This window comes from Pongo pygmaeus, chromosome 11 (genome assembly GCF_028885625.2).
Source record: "Pongo pygmaeus isolate AG05252 chromosome 11, NHGRI_mPonPyg2-v2.0_pri, whole genome shotgun sequence".
Classification (NCBI taxonomy): Eukaryota; Metazoa; Chordata; class Mammalia; order Primates; family Hominidae; genus Pongo; species Pongo pygmaeus.
In genome coordinates this window covers 95669465-95685087 of record NC_072384.2, presented here as the reverse complement: position 1 = coordinate 95685087, position 15623 = coordinate 95669465, and the positions used below count along the sequence as shown (strand labels likewise).

The 15623-nt window shown below is 35.7% G+C and overlaps 1 protein-coding gene across 7 annotated transcripts in view; it reads right to left on the bottom strand.

The window, feature by feature from the left end:
- Positions 1-15623, bottom strand: part of SLC39A10 (solute carrier family 39 member 10) — a 143483-nt gene that overhangs the window by 50205 nt on the left and 77655 nt on the right. For all 7 annotated transcript variants that reach the window (XM_063647761.1, XM_063647760.1, XM_063647757.1 and 4 more), the window contains 2 exons: positions 6567-7585; positions 3719-3926 (listed from right to left, as the gene is read on the bottom strand). In XM_063647761.1, coding sequence (XP_063503831.1) covers positions 3719-3926; positions 6567-7574 — 1216 coding nt within the window. In that variant the 5' untranslated portion in view covers positions 7575-7585. The remainder of the gene's footprint in view (positions 1-3718; positions 3927-6566; positions 7586-15623) is intronic.

Sequence of the window (15623 nt, the reverse complement as noted above, 5' to 3'; positions counted from 1 at the left end):
ATTAATTCAAGCTGCATTTCTGACAATGCTAATAACCACCTGCAAACAACCAATCAATATTCACTATTAGTAACATATTTGTTTTCAAAGCAAGTACAATTTCCTCTAAGGCTTTTTAGATTGAATAAGCTGTAACTTTCAATATTACTATAGTCAAGCATCTGTCAACAGATTCATTACAATATACTGATTATGGCAATATTACAATACAGACAACTCTCATTAAAAGTCATAATCCACAGGTAACATAACAACAAAGAACAAGAATCTTTTCAGAAGCCTTCAAAATAAGAAAAAAAAAGCTATTAGTTTTAACTTTAGATCAAACAATTTTGTCAGTCTCTGTTTTTCTCTGTAAGGAACAAATAAATCTATTTTATTTTTAATTAAGTTTAATCTCAGACCTAGCTTCCCCTTTCTCCTGCCACAGTGAGAATTTACAGGCACTTGAGAGGGACTAGGCCTCTCAGGGCACTTATTCATCCACCAAGATCAATAAGCATGAAGTCAAGAAAGAGGACAAATTTATCTATTCAAAGATCAGAATTCAAATCTAGTTCAAAGCCCCACTTTCTCTGCTTTTACTCATCTTACCAGACAGCCCCACTTGTTTACCAAGAAGACCATTCTTGAATTTTGTTTTAAACCACCAACTTATCTATACTTAAAACAATACTTGCAAATCTGTCAAAATACTACTAAAAATAATTCTATAAAACTCGCCTCATTTCTCTGGCCACTTATATTCTAGCAAAGCACTCTCCAAAACCTTTTCAGGAGGAAACGGTAGAACAGGAAGTATAAGAATTACAGCACAGTGGTTATGATTATATGTCGTAGAAGGAGAATACTATAGTTCACAGCATGGCTCTGCTACCTGGCAGCAGTTTGTGTGACCTTGGGCAAGTTACCTGACTTATTCTCTAAGCCTCCTTTTCCTCACCAAATGAAAGTAAATAGAAGTGCCTGTATAGTGGGTTTAATAAATTAAAAGAAATATCCTTGTAAAAATGTTTAGTACAGCACATGGTAAAGTCCCAATAAACACAGGTTTTTGTTTTGTTTTGTTTTGTTTTGAGACAAAGTCTCAATCTGTCGCCAGGCTGGAGTGCAGTGGCGCGATCTCGGCTCACTGCAACCTCTGCCTCTTGGGTTCAAGCAATTCTCCTGCTTCAGCCTCCCGAGTAGCTGGGACTACAGGCGTGCAACCACCATATCCAGCTAATTTTTTGTATTTTTAGTAGACAGCACAGGTTATTATAATTAATTTATCTAGTCTAAATTTATTTTCCTATTGCAAAGATATTAACCAGCAATAGAAATGCGGGTGCCTAGAAGACTTTACTTTTTATGTAATATTATTTCCTTTTACTTGTAACTCTATCTCAAATAAAATTCTTATATATTGGAATGGGATGTCTACCTTATTCCTATGCTATGAAATGTTTAAAAATTCTGTCCTCTCAATCCTTTATTATGCCAGAATTCAGTTTTAAGTCCTTATTCATATGTATCATTTTGCTCATTTTAATTACTATCTTCTAAAGCCACTCTATCTTTGGCATTTCATCCAGAACCGTGTTCACAGTAATTCCGTCACAGTTTTTCATTACTTTATGGTAAAAAAAGTTCATGAAAATCCAATTAATTTTGAGAACATTCATTATCAAAGTATACAGGCTGATTGATACATTCACATAATGATCTTCAAAGACACATTTCAACAAGTATCTTTCCTGGATTATAACTGAACGCTTATAGACTAATATTAAGCAATTGTATTCATTCAATCAACATAAGAGCTTAAAAGGTTTAGTCACTGTATTAAAGCAACTAAAGTCCAACAAAAACAGATTAATTCAATTATTAAGATCTCCCAAGATCTATACTATGAGGGAGACATCTAGAGGTGTCAAGGAAGGGAACATAATTTAGCCTAGGATGGTCACTAAATTTACCCAGAGGGGCCAATACTTGATCTGAATCTTTGAAGAATCATAGTCGTCAGTCAGGCACGGGGGTTTAGAAAGTGAAGAAGGAGAAAGGGATGGGAGAAAAATGGCACAATCTATTATCAGTAGTTTATTATGGTTAGAACTGAGAAAAGAGGAGAGAAATGAATGATGAGGGGTAAGAATGTCAAGGCAGGCAGGGAGGATCATATTACAGAAAGCCTTGTGGGCCAAGTAAAGGGCTCTGAACAATATAGCATGATGCAGGTTTCCTAAAATGTATGAGAAAAAAATGTAACTAGCACATCACATCAAATCCATGTTCCAGAGATATAAAAAATATATATTAGTGATAAAATACAAAGTATTAAATAGTGTAAAGATATATGGGAAAAATCACAAAGGTGATACTAGAACTAACTTAATTTGGAAGACAATGTCATAGGGATTAGATACTCAGAGGTTTCATCAGACAAACCTTAGGGTTTGTGGGCTCTGTCAGTTTCCTCATCTTGTTTTTAAAAACAAGAATCATAATATCTCCCTCACAGGATTACTGCTAAAATTTAGTGAAAAAAATGCATTTAAAACAGCACATAAGATAGCAAAATGATTACAGGACTGAATCCCAGTACTACCACTTATTAGCTCTGAGAGATCAGAAAAGTTACTGGGAAGAGTAACATTACCTATCTCATAAAAGTGTTGTGAGGAGTAAATGAATTCAGCTTAGAACAGTGTCTGCAATATGAGTTTAAGTAAACAAGATTTAAAAAGTATGTATTAACAAAATGTTAGCTATCACTATAAAGAAAAAATTCTGTGTCAGAATCTCTTTGCATTTTAGAAGATAAGTCTAGTTTAAGTGCTAAGAATGTCTTGCAAGGGGACAAGAACACAGGCAGGTAAGGTTATGAAGTTATTTCAACAATCCAATAACAAAGAAAATCCAGAATTGTTACGACAGAGTGGATGAAGTTAGAAGATACTGAAGAGATAGCTTTAACTGGACTTCATACCTGATTATAGAACGGGAAAAAAAGGAAAAGAAAAAAAAGGGAAAAAGAAAGTCAAAGAGTTCTAGATTTTATCAAAAGAATGAAATGTAATGATATTTGGGATCCATTAAGGGGTACAAATTTTGTGTGGAGTGTAAGTTTTGAAATATTAAGTGGGAGGTACCTGTGAACACCAAGGTGGAGCCAAGTGGGTACGATGAAAAAAGAGCCTAAGAGAAATTTAAAAATAGTTTTGGTTTTACCCTAGTTGAAGCTCTCTAGAAATACCCATGATAAAGTTCACATGCCAAGTTTATTAGGCATTTCTCAGACATTCCTGGAGTTTACACACAGTAGCTTCCCTTTTTATGTCTTTAAAATTTTAATCATCTTTGCTTTTCAACAGAGGCACCCTGATAAATGTTAAGCAATTAGAAGAACAAATAACTTTATTTAGGGGTCCCATTATTTATATCTGCTCAACAAAAATAATCAACTTATCACAAATATGTATTTCATTTTTAATCTAGTTCTTCGTCCACAGCAAAATATCCCTTTGTAATACACCAGAAGAGATAAATAAAACACATTGTGCCCCGTCTTCCTCCAGTTTCTTTTAAACATGCGTATCTAAACCTGATTAAAATATATTTAAAGTCCGACAACAAAAGAAAGCCAATAATTTAGGATTATTTTCTAATTCAACTATAGTTTAAAAAGTAAGTACAGGTACTATTTTAAGGAGAAAAAACTTAAAATCTCTCTTACCTGATGCCCCTATATTTGCCTCATCTTCAGGAACCAGGTTTTTATCCTTATTTATATCCTCAACTAAAAGTTTGTCAAAATGCTCAATACAAAGTCTGCTGTCGATTTGATATAACAACGCAGGGCAAAGGTATGTAAATAAATCAGTTGAGATGGGAGAGTTGGCACCATGACCATAGTATTTTAATAACTGAGTGACGTTCAAACACTGCAAGGAAAGTGATAAAACAAATTAAATAAGAGTGTCTTTAAGGAGATTATACAAAAAAATAAATTACTGCCTAATAAATATTCTAAATATTACTTGCAAATAATCTGTACTACATAGATATCTATTACAAATAAAACTTTTTAATAAGAATTTGTAATAGGGATACACTCAACTATATTACTCAAAACTTTTCATGGACTTTAATAATTTTTCTACTCCAACACATGAAAGATAATGACTTTCTGTCATGGATAAGGATGACTCACAACTATATCCCCAAGACTCTCGTAGGATGATGAGAAAAATCATTTCCCTAGCAAATTGCAATCATCGGTGACTCAAGATCCTTATCTGTGAAACAGATTAAATAGATTTAGAGTACTTTAATGGCTTATATTAAAATATACCATAATATAGACATTTTCATTGCCAAATGCACTCTAAAAGCATATTGTTTCGGAAAATTCTAGCCCAATGTCAGTTGATAGGAACAAAACTGGAAGATAAAAATAAAGGCAGCTTCATCCACTGGTACTTTAAAAACAAAAAGTAAGCTTAAAAGTGATTAAAGAGGAGAAAGAAAAAAATAATAAAAAACAAAACAATGCAGAAAACAAATAGCAAACAAGTTTGGATCCATCATATGGTTAAAAACAAGTATCTAAAATTACGGCAAAAGAGATTGGCACTGTCCCTTTGTCGCATATATCTGCTCTGGTTGCATGCTTGTTTATTGACTTGCTACCTCACCGTATGGCTTTACCTATGGCACAAAAAAAAACCCATCAAAAACTAAAATCAAAACCTATAAACACACAAAAATGATTCTTCTTAGTTTTTTTTTATTTTTTATTTTTTTCAATTTAGCACCACTTAATTGCTTTTGATCTTCTTAGGTCTTAATTACCGTAAGGTACTACTCTATTAAAAGTATTGAACATTTCAGAATCATGAGATTCCCATTATACATCAGACCTATCAGAATAGCATTAACAAGTCTAATAATGCAAACCTCACGGATGTGATACAAAGAGGAAATGAACAATAAGATCTTGTAATTATCAACAAAATATTCTAGGATATTATCCTAAGTTATAATAATTAATTATCCTAAGTCATAATAATTAATGCACTGTAATCCCAGCACTTTGGGAATTTAAGGCTGGAGAACTGCTTGAGGCCAGGAGTTTGAGACCAGTCTGGGCAATATAGTAAGACTCCATCTCTACAAAAAATAAATTTTTGAAAATAATAATAAAATGAATGCATACTTTAAAATCATACTAAGATCTTAATATACGTCATTTTAAAATCAGTGTTTATAACTGCTGAAAACCAAATAGCTGATATTTATCAAGGGAAGAAACACAAAGATCTTTACCTAGACATAAAACATATCTCAATGACAGTGACAGAAAAGGATGCAGTCATTTTCCACAGTTGATGGTGCTACTTTCTATACATATGAACAACAAATTCAACAAATTTTTCTAAACTTTAATAACAATGCTAAAAATAGAATAAACAAGGAATCAACATCCCTTTAATGAAACTAAAATGAATGTGCTTAAGGTGAATAGTTAAAATCAAGGAGCCAACCAAATGTGTAAGTACCCAAGAGTATGAAAATTTTAAAGGAAAACAGGACATCCCATTACTATTAGTTTCTTATTATACCTTTTTATATTCATCCTAAGTCTGTGAAAGGCCTGAGAAAAAAACAATTATCATGAGTAAGTAGGCCTTATCATAAAGTGACACAGACAAAACAAGCTAGCCATATGTGCAAAATACCTGACTTTGGGGCTACATCAATGACTTGGAACCACTCAATAGTTAATTCAATAAATTAAGAATTTATGAACTAGAAACTGTTCTAGTTACTTCCCAAGAGGACAAGCTGAACAACGATTAAAAAATTTTAATTTTCAAATACCTAGAACATGGCTAACAATAATAACAGTAAGAGACTAGCTTGGAGGGTCAAATAATTCTTAAGGAATACATTTTCTAACAACATTAAAACACTTAGTCTTCAGATACGTACTACAAAAAAAAATTTCTTAAAAATACATTTAGACTTGAGGAAACCAAATTTGAGAATATAAGAAACAAACAAACACAAGTGAAATTCAGATTTTAAAAATCTTTTTTCTTTTTTTGAGATGGAGACTCACTCTGTCGCCCAGGCTGGAGTGCAGTGGCATGATCTCGGCTCACTGCAACCTCTGCCTCCTGGGTTCAAGTGATTCTCCACCTCAGCCTCCCGAGTAGCTGGGACTACAGGCGCCCGCCACCATGCCCCACTAATTTTTTGTATTTTTAGTAGAGATGGGGTTTCACCATGTTAGCCAGGATGGTCTCAATCTCCCGACCTCATGGATCCACCCGCCTTGGCCTCCCAAAGTGCTGGGATTACAGGTGTGAGCCACCGCGCCTGGCTGCTTAAAAATCTTTATACTGATTTTGATTCCTTAATGTATCCTATTCATGAACATTACCTGATGTTTCATAGGTAAACATATGGAAATAAGTTTAAATATGATTAATACTCCACTGTTATTTATCCTGTTTTTAAAATGCACCACAATTATGTGAGAATTACGAAGCAGCTATCAGACATCTTTTTATACTTACTTCATGATGATGGTCATCTTCATTAAGATCTTTTCTTAAAGAAATTATTGCATTATTTTTAACATGTGGTGCTTCTCTCTTTCTAGTATGTCGAAGTTCACCTTCATTATCAGGATCAAGATCTTGGTGTCCACGACCAGGATCATGACCATTACGTTCTGGAAGATGTACATGAGAATGACCTGGGTTATGTACACGATCAGGTTTGTGGACCCGATTATGCTCATACTGTTCACCCTGATCATGGTTAGGGGGAAAACCTGGTGTAATAACCTCAGAATTTTCATTACTTTTCCTCCCTTTTTTCTTCCTCTTTCCTTTCGGTAGTTTAACATCAGATTGTTCCTGGGTTTTATTGGTCTCTGTTGAAGGTTCATTGCTAGGCTCCCCACGCTCACTGGGAGTAATGGAATCATTATGAAAATGGTGAGTGTTGTTATGATCAAGATGATGATGCAAACGATGGTGATGACGTAGGCGGTGATTATGGTCATGCATATGTTTATCATCGGATTTTACAGACACTTCAATTGTCTCTTTCTCTGGATCACATTTATGGTTTCTTTTTGTGGATACACTGGTCACAGTTTGATTTTCTGAATTTAAATGATTATGGGAATGCTGGTGGTTATGTGAGTGAAAATGCTTTCCCTCTTGAACTGCCAAAATATCTAAATGAGAAACATGATCGTGGCCAAGATCCTCATGATTAATCTCAACTACTTTTCTCTCTCCAAGGCCCAAGTTTGTTAAAAGTTTCTCCAAACCAAAAAAGGACAATCTTCCATTTTCACCATAACGCTCAAAAAGTTTTTCAATATAGTATTTTTTTTCATTTTCAGCAGCTTGCTTTGAAAATTTGCTTGGCTCCAATTCTGTCATTCCACGATGCTGTCTGTGAAGTGCTTCAGGGCCATGGTCATGTTCTTCATGGCAATGGTTGCAATGATGAAAAATAAATGTCAGCAAACAAATGAGGCAAAATTTTGTGTGCATATGTACCTTCATTTCTATTTTTCCTAAAGAGATTTAAAGAGAGAGACAAGTATTAGTTTCTACCTAGACACATTCAAAACAATCTAATTCTCTGGAAGTTGCCAATCCACTAAAAAAAGTTCTACTCCATTTCCTTCATGATAAAATATGTTAAGAATCAGAGAAAAGTGAAACTGTCATTATTCACAAATGGTAGAATTAATTATGCAGCATCCCTTAAAGAATCTTTAAGAATAAGTTAGTTTAGTACAGTTACTGAATATAAGGACAGTACTAAATTATATTCCTATATACCAGCAATAGTTAGAAAATAAAACTCAAAAATAGTAACATTTACAATAGCAAATAGCTAGGAATGTGTCTAAACAAAGACATACAAGAACTTTAATAGAAAAGAGAGAAATTATTGAGAGAAATATTATTGACAAAAAATTATTGAGAGAAATAAAAGACCTAAATAAATGGATGGCTATATCATGTTATGACTGGATAAGCTACGTATCCAATACAACCCCAGTCAAAAAAACTGATTAACTGTTTTTAATATTGATGTGGAAACAGAAAGGGCCAAGAATGGCTAAGATGTGTTCCTTGAGGAACAAAATTGAAGCATTTACTATATGAATTATCAAAGATGCTGTGGTATTTGGTGCAGTAACTAACAAACAGACTAAAGGAACAGAAGACAAAAAAGCTAAAAACCGGAAAAGATGGTCTTTTCCTTGGTGCTTTGTCAATTAGGTTTCCACACAAAAGAAAATAATAAAATCTGACCCTTACCTCACATCATTACAAAAATCAATTGCTAATAGCTCATGAACATAAATCTGAAACAAGAAATGCTAAAATGATAAAGCGTCCAGAACTGTCCAATTCAATAGTAGCCACTAGTCACATACGGGTACTTAAATTAACTAAAATTAAATTCAAAATGCAGCCTCTCAGTCACCCTGGCCATGTTTTAGTTGCTCAATAGCCACATGTAGCAAATGGCTAGTATGTTGGACAATGTAGACACAGAACATGTCCATCATTATAGAAAGTTCTATTAGACAAGTATACTTCAAGAATCTAGAAATATAATAAGAGCCAATTATATAATTCTGAAGTTTTCCAGAATAGATGAAACTAATTTCATACTATTCTATTTAAACCATTATACCCAAAATATTATAATTTCAACATCTAATCAATATAAAAATTATTAAAATATTTTACATTCTTTTTAATACTATGTCTTTGAAATCTGTCATGTATTTTACACTTACAGCACATCCTAATTCAGTCTAACTGTATTTCAAGTGCTCAACAGACACATGTGGCTACTGGCTACTGTACTGGAAAGTGCAGATCTTGAAGATTTGGGAGACTAATTTTAAGACCTTCGAGAGAGAACACAAAATTGATAATACATTACACTGAAATTAAGAATTTATGTTTCATCAAGAGACATCCAAAAAAAAAAAAAAAAACCTAACTAAAAAGGCAGGCTGCAGACTGGGAGAAGACTACCACAATGTATACTCAAAAATATACAAGGAACTTCTACAAATCAATATGAAAATTACAATAAGACGACCCAATGAAAAAATGAGTAGGTAACTTGAACAAGCACTTCATAACAGCAGCCAAACTGCTAAAAAGCAAATGAAAACATGTTCAGCTCAGAAGTCCTCAGGAAACCAAATTAAAATCACAATGAGATACCACTATATACCCCATGAAAATAACTAAAATATAAAATACCGCCAATATCAAAAGTAGGCAAGAATATATAGAGTTAAATGGAACTTGTGTACTGACAGTAGGATTATAGATCTGAAAAACTGTTTGGCAAGATCTGCCAGAAGCTGAACATAAGCTTATGTACTTGCACAGCAATTTTAATCTGGGGTGTATGCCCAACAGAAATCCATGTACATGAATACCAACATGAATACTCACGTAATCATTATTCATCACAGTCAAAACTGAAAAAAGGCTGGGCGTGGTGACTCACACCTGTAACTCCAGCACTTTGGGAGGCCAAGGCAGGCAGATCACCTGAGGTCAGGAGTTGGCCTAGCAAACATGGTAAAACCCTGTTTCTACTAAAAGTACAAAAATTAGCCGGGGGTGGTGGCATGTGCCTGCAAGCCCAGCTACTCAGGAGGCTGACACAGGAAAATCACTTGAATCCAGGAGGCGGAGGTCGCAATGAGCCCTGATCGTGCCACTGCACTCCAGCATGGGCAAGAGAGACAGACTCTGGTCAAAAAAAAAAAAAAAAAAAAAAAAACCTGATAAAAGCCTAAATGTTCATCAACAATAAAATGATAAGTGAAACAGAAAAATCTATCACACAGGAATAAAAATGAAATTACAGCTTCATGCATAGATGAATTTCACAAATATTGGGAAAAAACTGACAAACACCAAAGAAAGCAGTATAATTCTTATATAAAGGTAAAAAGGAATAAAACTAAACTTTGTGGCTTTTTTTTTTTTTTTTTTTTTTTTTGAGACAGGATGTCACTCTGACACCCAGGCTAGAGTGCAGTGGTGCAATCATAGCTCACTGGAGCCTTAAACTTCCAGGCACAAGTGATCTTCCCACCTTAGCCTTCCAAGTAGCTGTGTGTGCCACCATGCTCAGTTTTAATTTTCTTCTTTTTGGGGTCTTGCTCTATTGTCCAGGCTGGTCTCAAACTCCTAGCCTCAAGCACTCCTCCCAACTCAAATTCCCAAAGTGCTAAGATTGCTGGTGTGAGCTACCGTACCTGGCCACGATTACTTTTTGAAGGAAAGATAGAGGGTAATAATTGGGAGAAGACCAGAGTGGAGGGGATTGCAAAGTGTAATGCTCTTTCCTGACATCAGTAGTAGTTATGTAAATACGTTTACTTTGTGATAATTCATGGCACTTATGCTCTGTGTACTTTCTGAACACACTCTATTTCAATACAAAGTTTTATAAAAATCAAATCTTCTTCACTGAAAACCAATCAAAAAATGTAATTATAAACAACATTGTATGGTTTCTAGAATTAAGTAGAACAAGACATATAAAACCATTAAAAGGAAAAATTTATTAAGATGTTACTGAAGGACAGTAAAGAACTGCAAAACCTGGAGAGAGACATCATCTACATGGATAGGTGGGATACATTGCATAAGGTATATAAAATCTTCCCAAGTGTATATACAAATTTAACTCAATGCTAATTAAAATCCTCATAGCTGTTTGGTTTTGGTGAGACTTCATAAGCACATTCAAAAACTCATAAAAGCAGAAACCCAAGGACAATCAAGACAATTCAGAAGATTAGCAAGGTATTAAAGACTTCTTTTTATAAAATTATACTAACGAAAATAACATAGAACTAGCACAGGGGTAGATAGATAGGCCAGTGGAGTGGAACAGAGTTCTGAAAGAGAATCAATAATATTGATTGTGAAAATGTTTCTTCCTCACACTACACACAGAAGTCAATTCTAAGAACATTAAAAACCGATATGTGAAAAGCAAAATTATCAACAAGTTCTAGAAGAAAATGTAAGAGAATGTCTTTATGTCTTTGGGATAGGGAAAGATTTTTTAGGCAAGACACGAAGCACATACCATGATGAAAATTTTTGATCAACTAAATTCTTTAAAAATTACTTTATAATAAAGGACACTATAAAAAAAAAAAAGCTTATAGGCCAGGCACGGTGGCAGGCGCCTATAATCCCAGCTACTCGGGAGCCTGAGGCAGAAAAATTGCTTGAACCCGGGAGGTGGAGATTGCAGCGAGCCGAGATTGTGCCACTGCACTCTGACCTGCCAGCCTGGGAGACATAGCAAGACTCTGTCTCAGTGGGTGAAGGGGGGGCGGGGGGGGAGGGGGCGTGAGGGAAGCTTATAGCAAGCCATATACTAGAAGATATTTGCAATGTGTATATATAAACAATGTATATAAAACATCAGTATCCAGAGTATATAAAACACATATAGTAATAAAAAACTCCACTACTGCATAGACAACTATGAAAAGAACATAAAACAGGTTGGTAAAGCAGCAACATGATGACTAATGATCTAGGCAATTCAAATCTAGATAAGGCTCTAAGACAGTAACAGGCAAAAATTAGTATCTCACAATACTAGATGTTAAGTAAAGGTCTAATATAAAGAAACAAACTACCTTACACCTCTGGTGGAAGTATATATTGGTACAGCCATTTTGGAAAGCAACTTGACATTTACTACAGCCAGATATGAACACACTCTACAGCCCCCAAGTTCCATTTTAATTACCCTTGCACTTAGGCACGCAAAAACACATTCAAGAATCCTTACTGGGGCCAGGCATGGTGGCTCATGCCTGTAATCCCAGCACTTTGGGAGGCCGAGGTGGGTGGATCATGAGGTCAGGAGATGGAGTCCATCCTGGCTAACATGGTGAAACCCCGTCTCTACTAAAGATTCAAAAAAAAATTAGCCAGGCGTGGTGGCAGGCGCCTGTAGTACGAGCTACTCGGGAGGCTGAGGAGAATGGCATGAACCCGGGAACCGGAGCTTGCAGTGAGCTGAGATCGCGCCACTGCACTCTAGCCTGGGCAACAGAGCAAGACTCCGTCTCAAAAAAAAAAAAAAAAAAGAATCCTTATTACAATATTGTAAATGTTTTTCCAATGTGAACTATTGCAATAACTCAACCAAAGTGGGTAAAACAGAGGAAAACTTTCACATAAAAAGAAGTCAGGAGAAATGGGTGATTCTAGGACAATACCAAAAATCCAAGCACTCTCAAATTTACCCTCAGAGTCTCAAGATAACCTTGCATAATCGTATTCAAAACTGGAAGATTTATCTTTTTTAAAATACATTTTTCTTTTTTTTCCTCAGAAATCCTGTTTGGATGGAAGGTTTATCTTCATGTCTCTCTTTTTATCCAGGGAGAAAAATATTCCCTCAAGCCTCTCTTTGATCAGTCAGGTCTCTACCACATGCCCATGCTAAAGCCAATCACTGGTTTACAGTAGTGCATAGTAATGTCCCAGGCCTTCACATTCAGTCACTGCCCACTCACTGACTCACTCACAGCTGCTTCCAGTCCTGCAAGCTCCATTCATATTAGTGCCCAACACTGGTGTACCATTTTTAAAATCTTTTATACTGAATTTTTACTGTACCTTTTTTATGTTTAAACATACAAATATTTACTATTGTATCACAACTGCCTACAGTATTCAGTATATCAACAGGTTTGTAGCCTAGAAGCAACAGGCTATACTCTATAGGTTGGTGTATAGCAGGCTACACCATCTAGGTTTGTCTAAGTATACTCTATGATGTTCACACAATGACAAAATCACCTAAGGCTGCATTTCAGAACATACCCAGAATTAAGCAATGCATATGACTGTATGTGGGAGAGGCAATACTCACAGAACATGGGGAAATAAGAGGCCTCAAGAAAAAAGGAGGTAAATAAAGAAAAGCAGGCCGGGTGCAGTGGTTCACGCCTGTAATCCCAGTACTTTGGGAGGCCGAGGCGGGTGGATCACCTGAGGTCAGGAGTTCAAGACCAGCCTGACCAACATGTTGAAACCCCATCTCTACTAAAACACAAAAATTAGCCAGGCATAGTGGCGGGTGCCTGTAATCTCAGCTACTCGGGAAGGTGAGGCAGGAGAATCGCTTGAATTCAGGAGGCGGAGGTTGCAGTGAGCCGAGATCATGCCATTGCACTCCGGCCTGGGCAACAAGAACAAAACTCTGTCTCAAAAATAAAATAAAATAAGGAAAAGTGGTCAACTGTGTAACCATTATGTTGCCTGCTACAACCTAAATGCTCATCATTAGAATAAATAAATATGGTATATTTATGTAAAGATTACACTGCAGTTATAAACGTGACTATGAAGGACTGTGTATTAACATGCAAAAATCTCAGAGATATAATTTTTAAAATTGCAAAAAGATACATGCTGTATAATTTACAGACAATCTTAAAACATGCAGAATTGCTTATTTGGGGGTATATACTCATGTAGCAAGAGAACATGGGATGATTACATTCTGGAGAGTCATTATCTTCTCAGAAAGGGAAGGAGGGAAATCAGCTGATAGAGGAAGTACACAGATTTAACTGCATTTGCAGTGTGTTATTTCTTTAAAAAAGGGAAAGGGATCTAATGCAATATGATAAAACATTTAATATTTGTTAAAGCAAGATAATGGGATTCAGGTGCTTTATTATTCTTCTGTGTACTTTCCTATAAATTTGAAAAGATACCACATAACCTGCATCAGTGGTTAATCAAACTGTGGTTGTAAGAGCAGCATAAGCTTGCTAGAAATCTGAAAGGCAAATTCCTGCATCCCACCCAGACCTACTATAACAGAAACATTAGGGATAGGACCCAGCAATGACTTATCCAGCCTTTCTAGTGAGTCTGATGCAAGCTAGACAAAATTTGAGAGTATACCTATTTACACATACAAATTAGCAATGACTTATCCAGCCTTTCTAGTGAGTTTGATGCGAGCTAGACAAAATTTGAGACAGCCTATTTATACAAATAAATTACCAAACACTTCCATTTCTCTAAAATGATACTTTGGGCTGGGCACTGTGGCTCACGCCTGCAATTCCAACACTTTGGGTGGCAGAGGTTGGCGGATCTTGAGCACAAGAGTTCAAGACCAGCCTGAGCAACATGGCAGAACCCCATCTCTACAAAAAAAATACAAAAAAAATTAGTTGGGCATGGTGGTGTGTCAGAAGCCAAGGTAGGAGGATCATCTGACCTTGTGCGGTCAAGGCTGCAGTGAGCCCTGATCTTGCCACTGCACTCCAGCCTGGGCGATAAGAGACATTGTCTCAAAATAAATTAATAAATAAAATAATACTTTAGTCAACTGAATGTTATGATCTATCTGAATAAATTAAGTTGAATTATCATATATGGCATATATAGGTTAAGGATTTTTAAAAATAGTCTATAAAACAATTCCAAAGCAGCATTAAGTTTGAGATGTTTTTTAACCTCACAGTCTCATGGATAAAGTCACCATTTAAACGGTGTTATCAATTTTACTTGTACACTAATGAAAAGGGCGTGGGTGATTAAGACCAATCACTGTTAAGCAAAGGAGGATACATATCCTTTAGCTCCCTGTTATACTCCCTGCAGTTACCTTGATTTTCCACTAGAAGATGCTAATTAAAGGTGTGAGTGTTGCTTCATTCAGCTGATATGTAAATACCATGAGGTTTCTTTAATGCATGTTATCTCACTGTCAAATGAATAGGTACCAGAGGTGGAAACAGGACATTCATATACACTGATCAGACATCATCAAATGAATGACTCCATGAAACACAAAAGCTGTAGATGGTTTACACAAGCTTTAAAACGTCGTTTGTCTCTATTTTTTAAATACATCATACTCTATTATGGAAAAGATTTTAAGTATCTTGAGTACTCTAATCACTTACATTTAAGAGAATATAGGAATACAATGATACAAGCAACGTTATGAGGTAATATTAAAGCTGTGCTTTTTTTTTGACTTATTAAAGTAAATCATCCACTAACTTTGCAACTTTAGTTTAGAACTACTATAGCAGATGTATGCTTTCAGAATCATTTAGGCCAGGTATGGTGGATCATGCCTGTAATCCTGGCAGTTTAGTAGGAGGCCAAGGCAGGAGGACTGTTGAGCCCAGGAGTTTGAGGCCAGCCTAGGCAACATACTGAGAGCTTATCTCTACAAAAAAAGTAAAAAATTAGCTGGTGTGGTGGTGCATGCCTGTACTCCCAGCTACTTAACAGGCTAAGGTGGGAGGATTGATTGAACCCAGGAGGGCCAGACTATAGTGAGCCAAGGTTGTGCTGTGTGCTCCAGCCTGGGTGACAGAGCAAGACCCTGTCTCAAAACAAAAAAAAAATCATTTAGATGAAATATGCATTTTGTTATCACAGGCTAAGCAGCTATTGATTGCAAAGAGACCCCTCTCAAAAGGCAGTGGTTTAAGAAATGGGCAAGTTTTTGTCTCTCTCAGTAACAGTTCAAGATGACTACTCCAT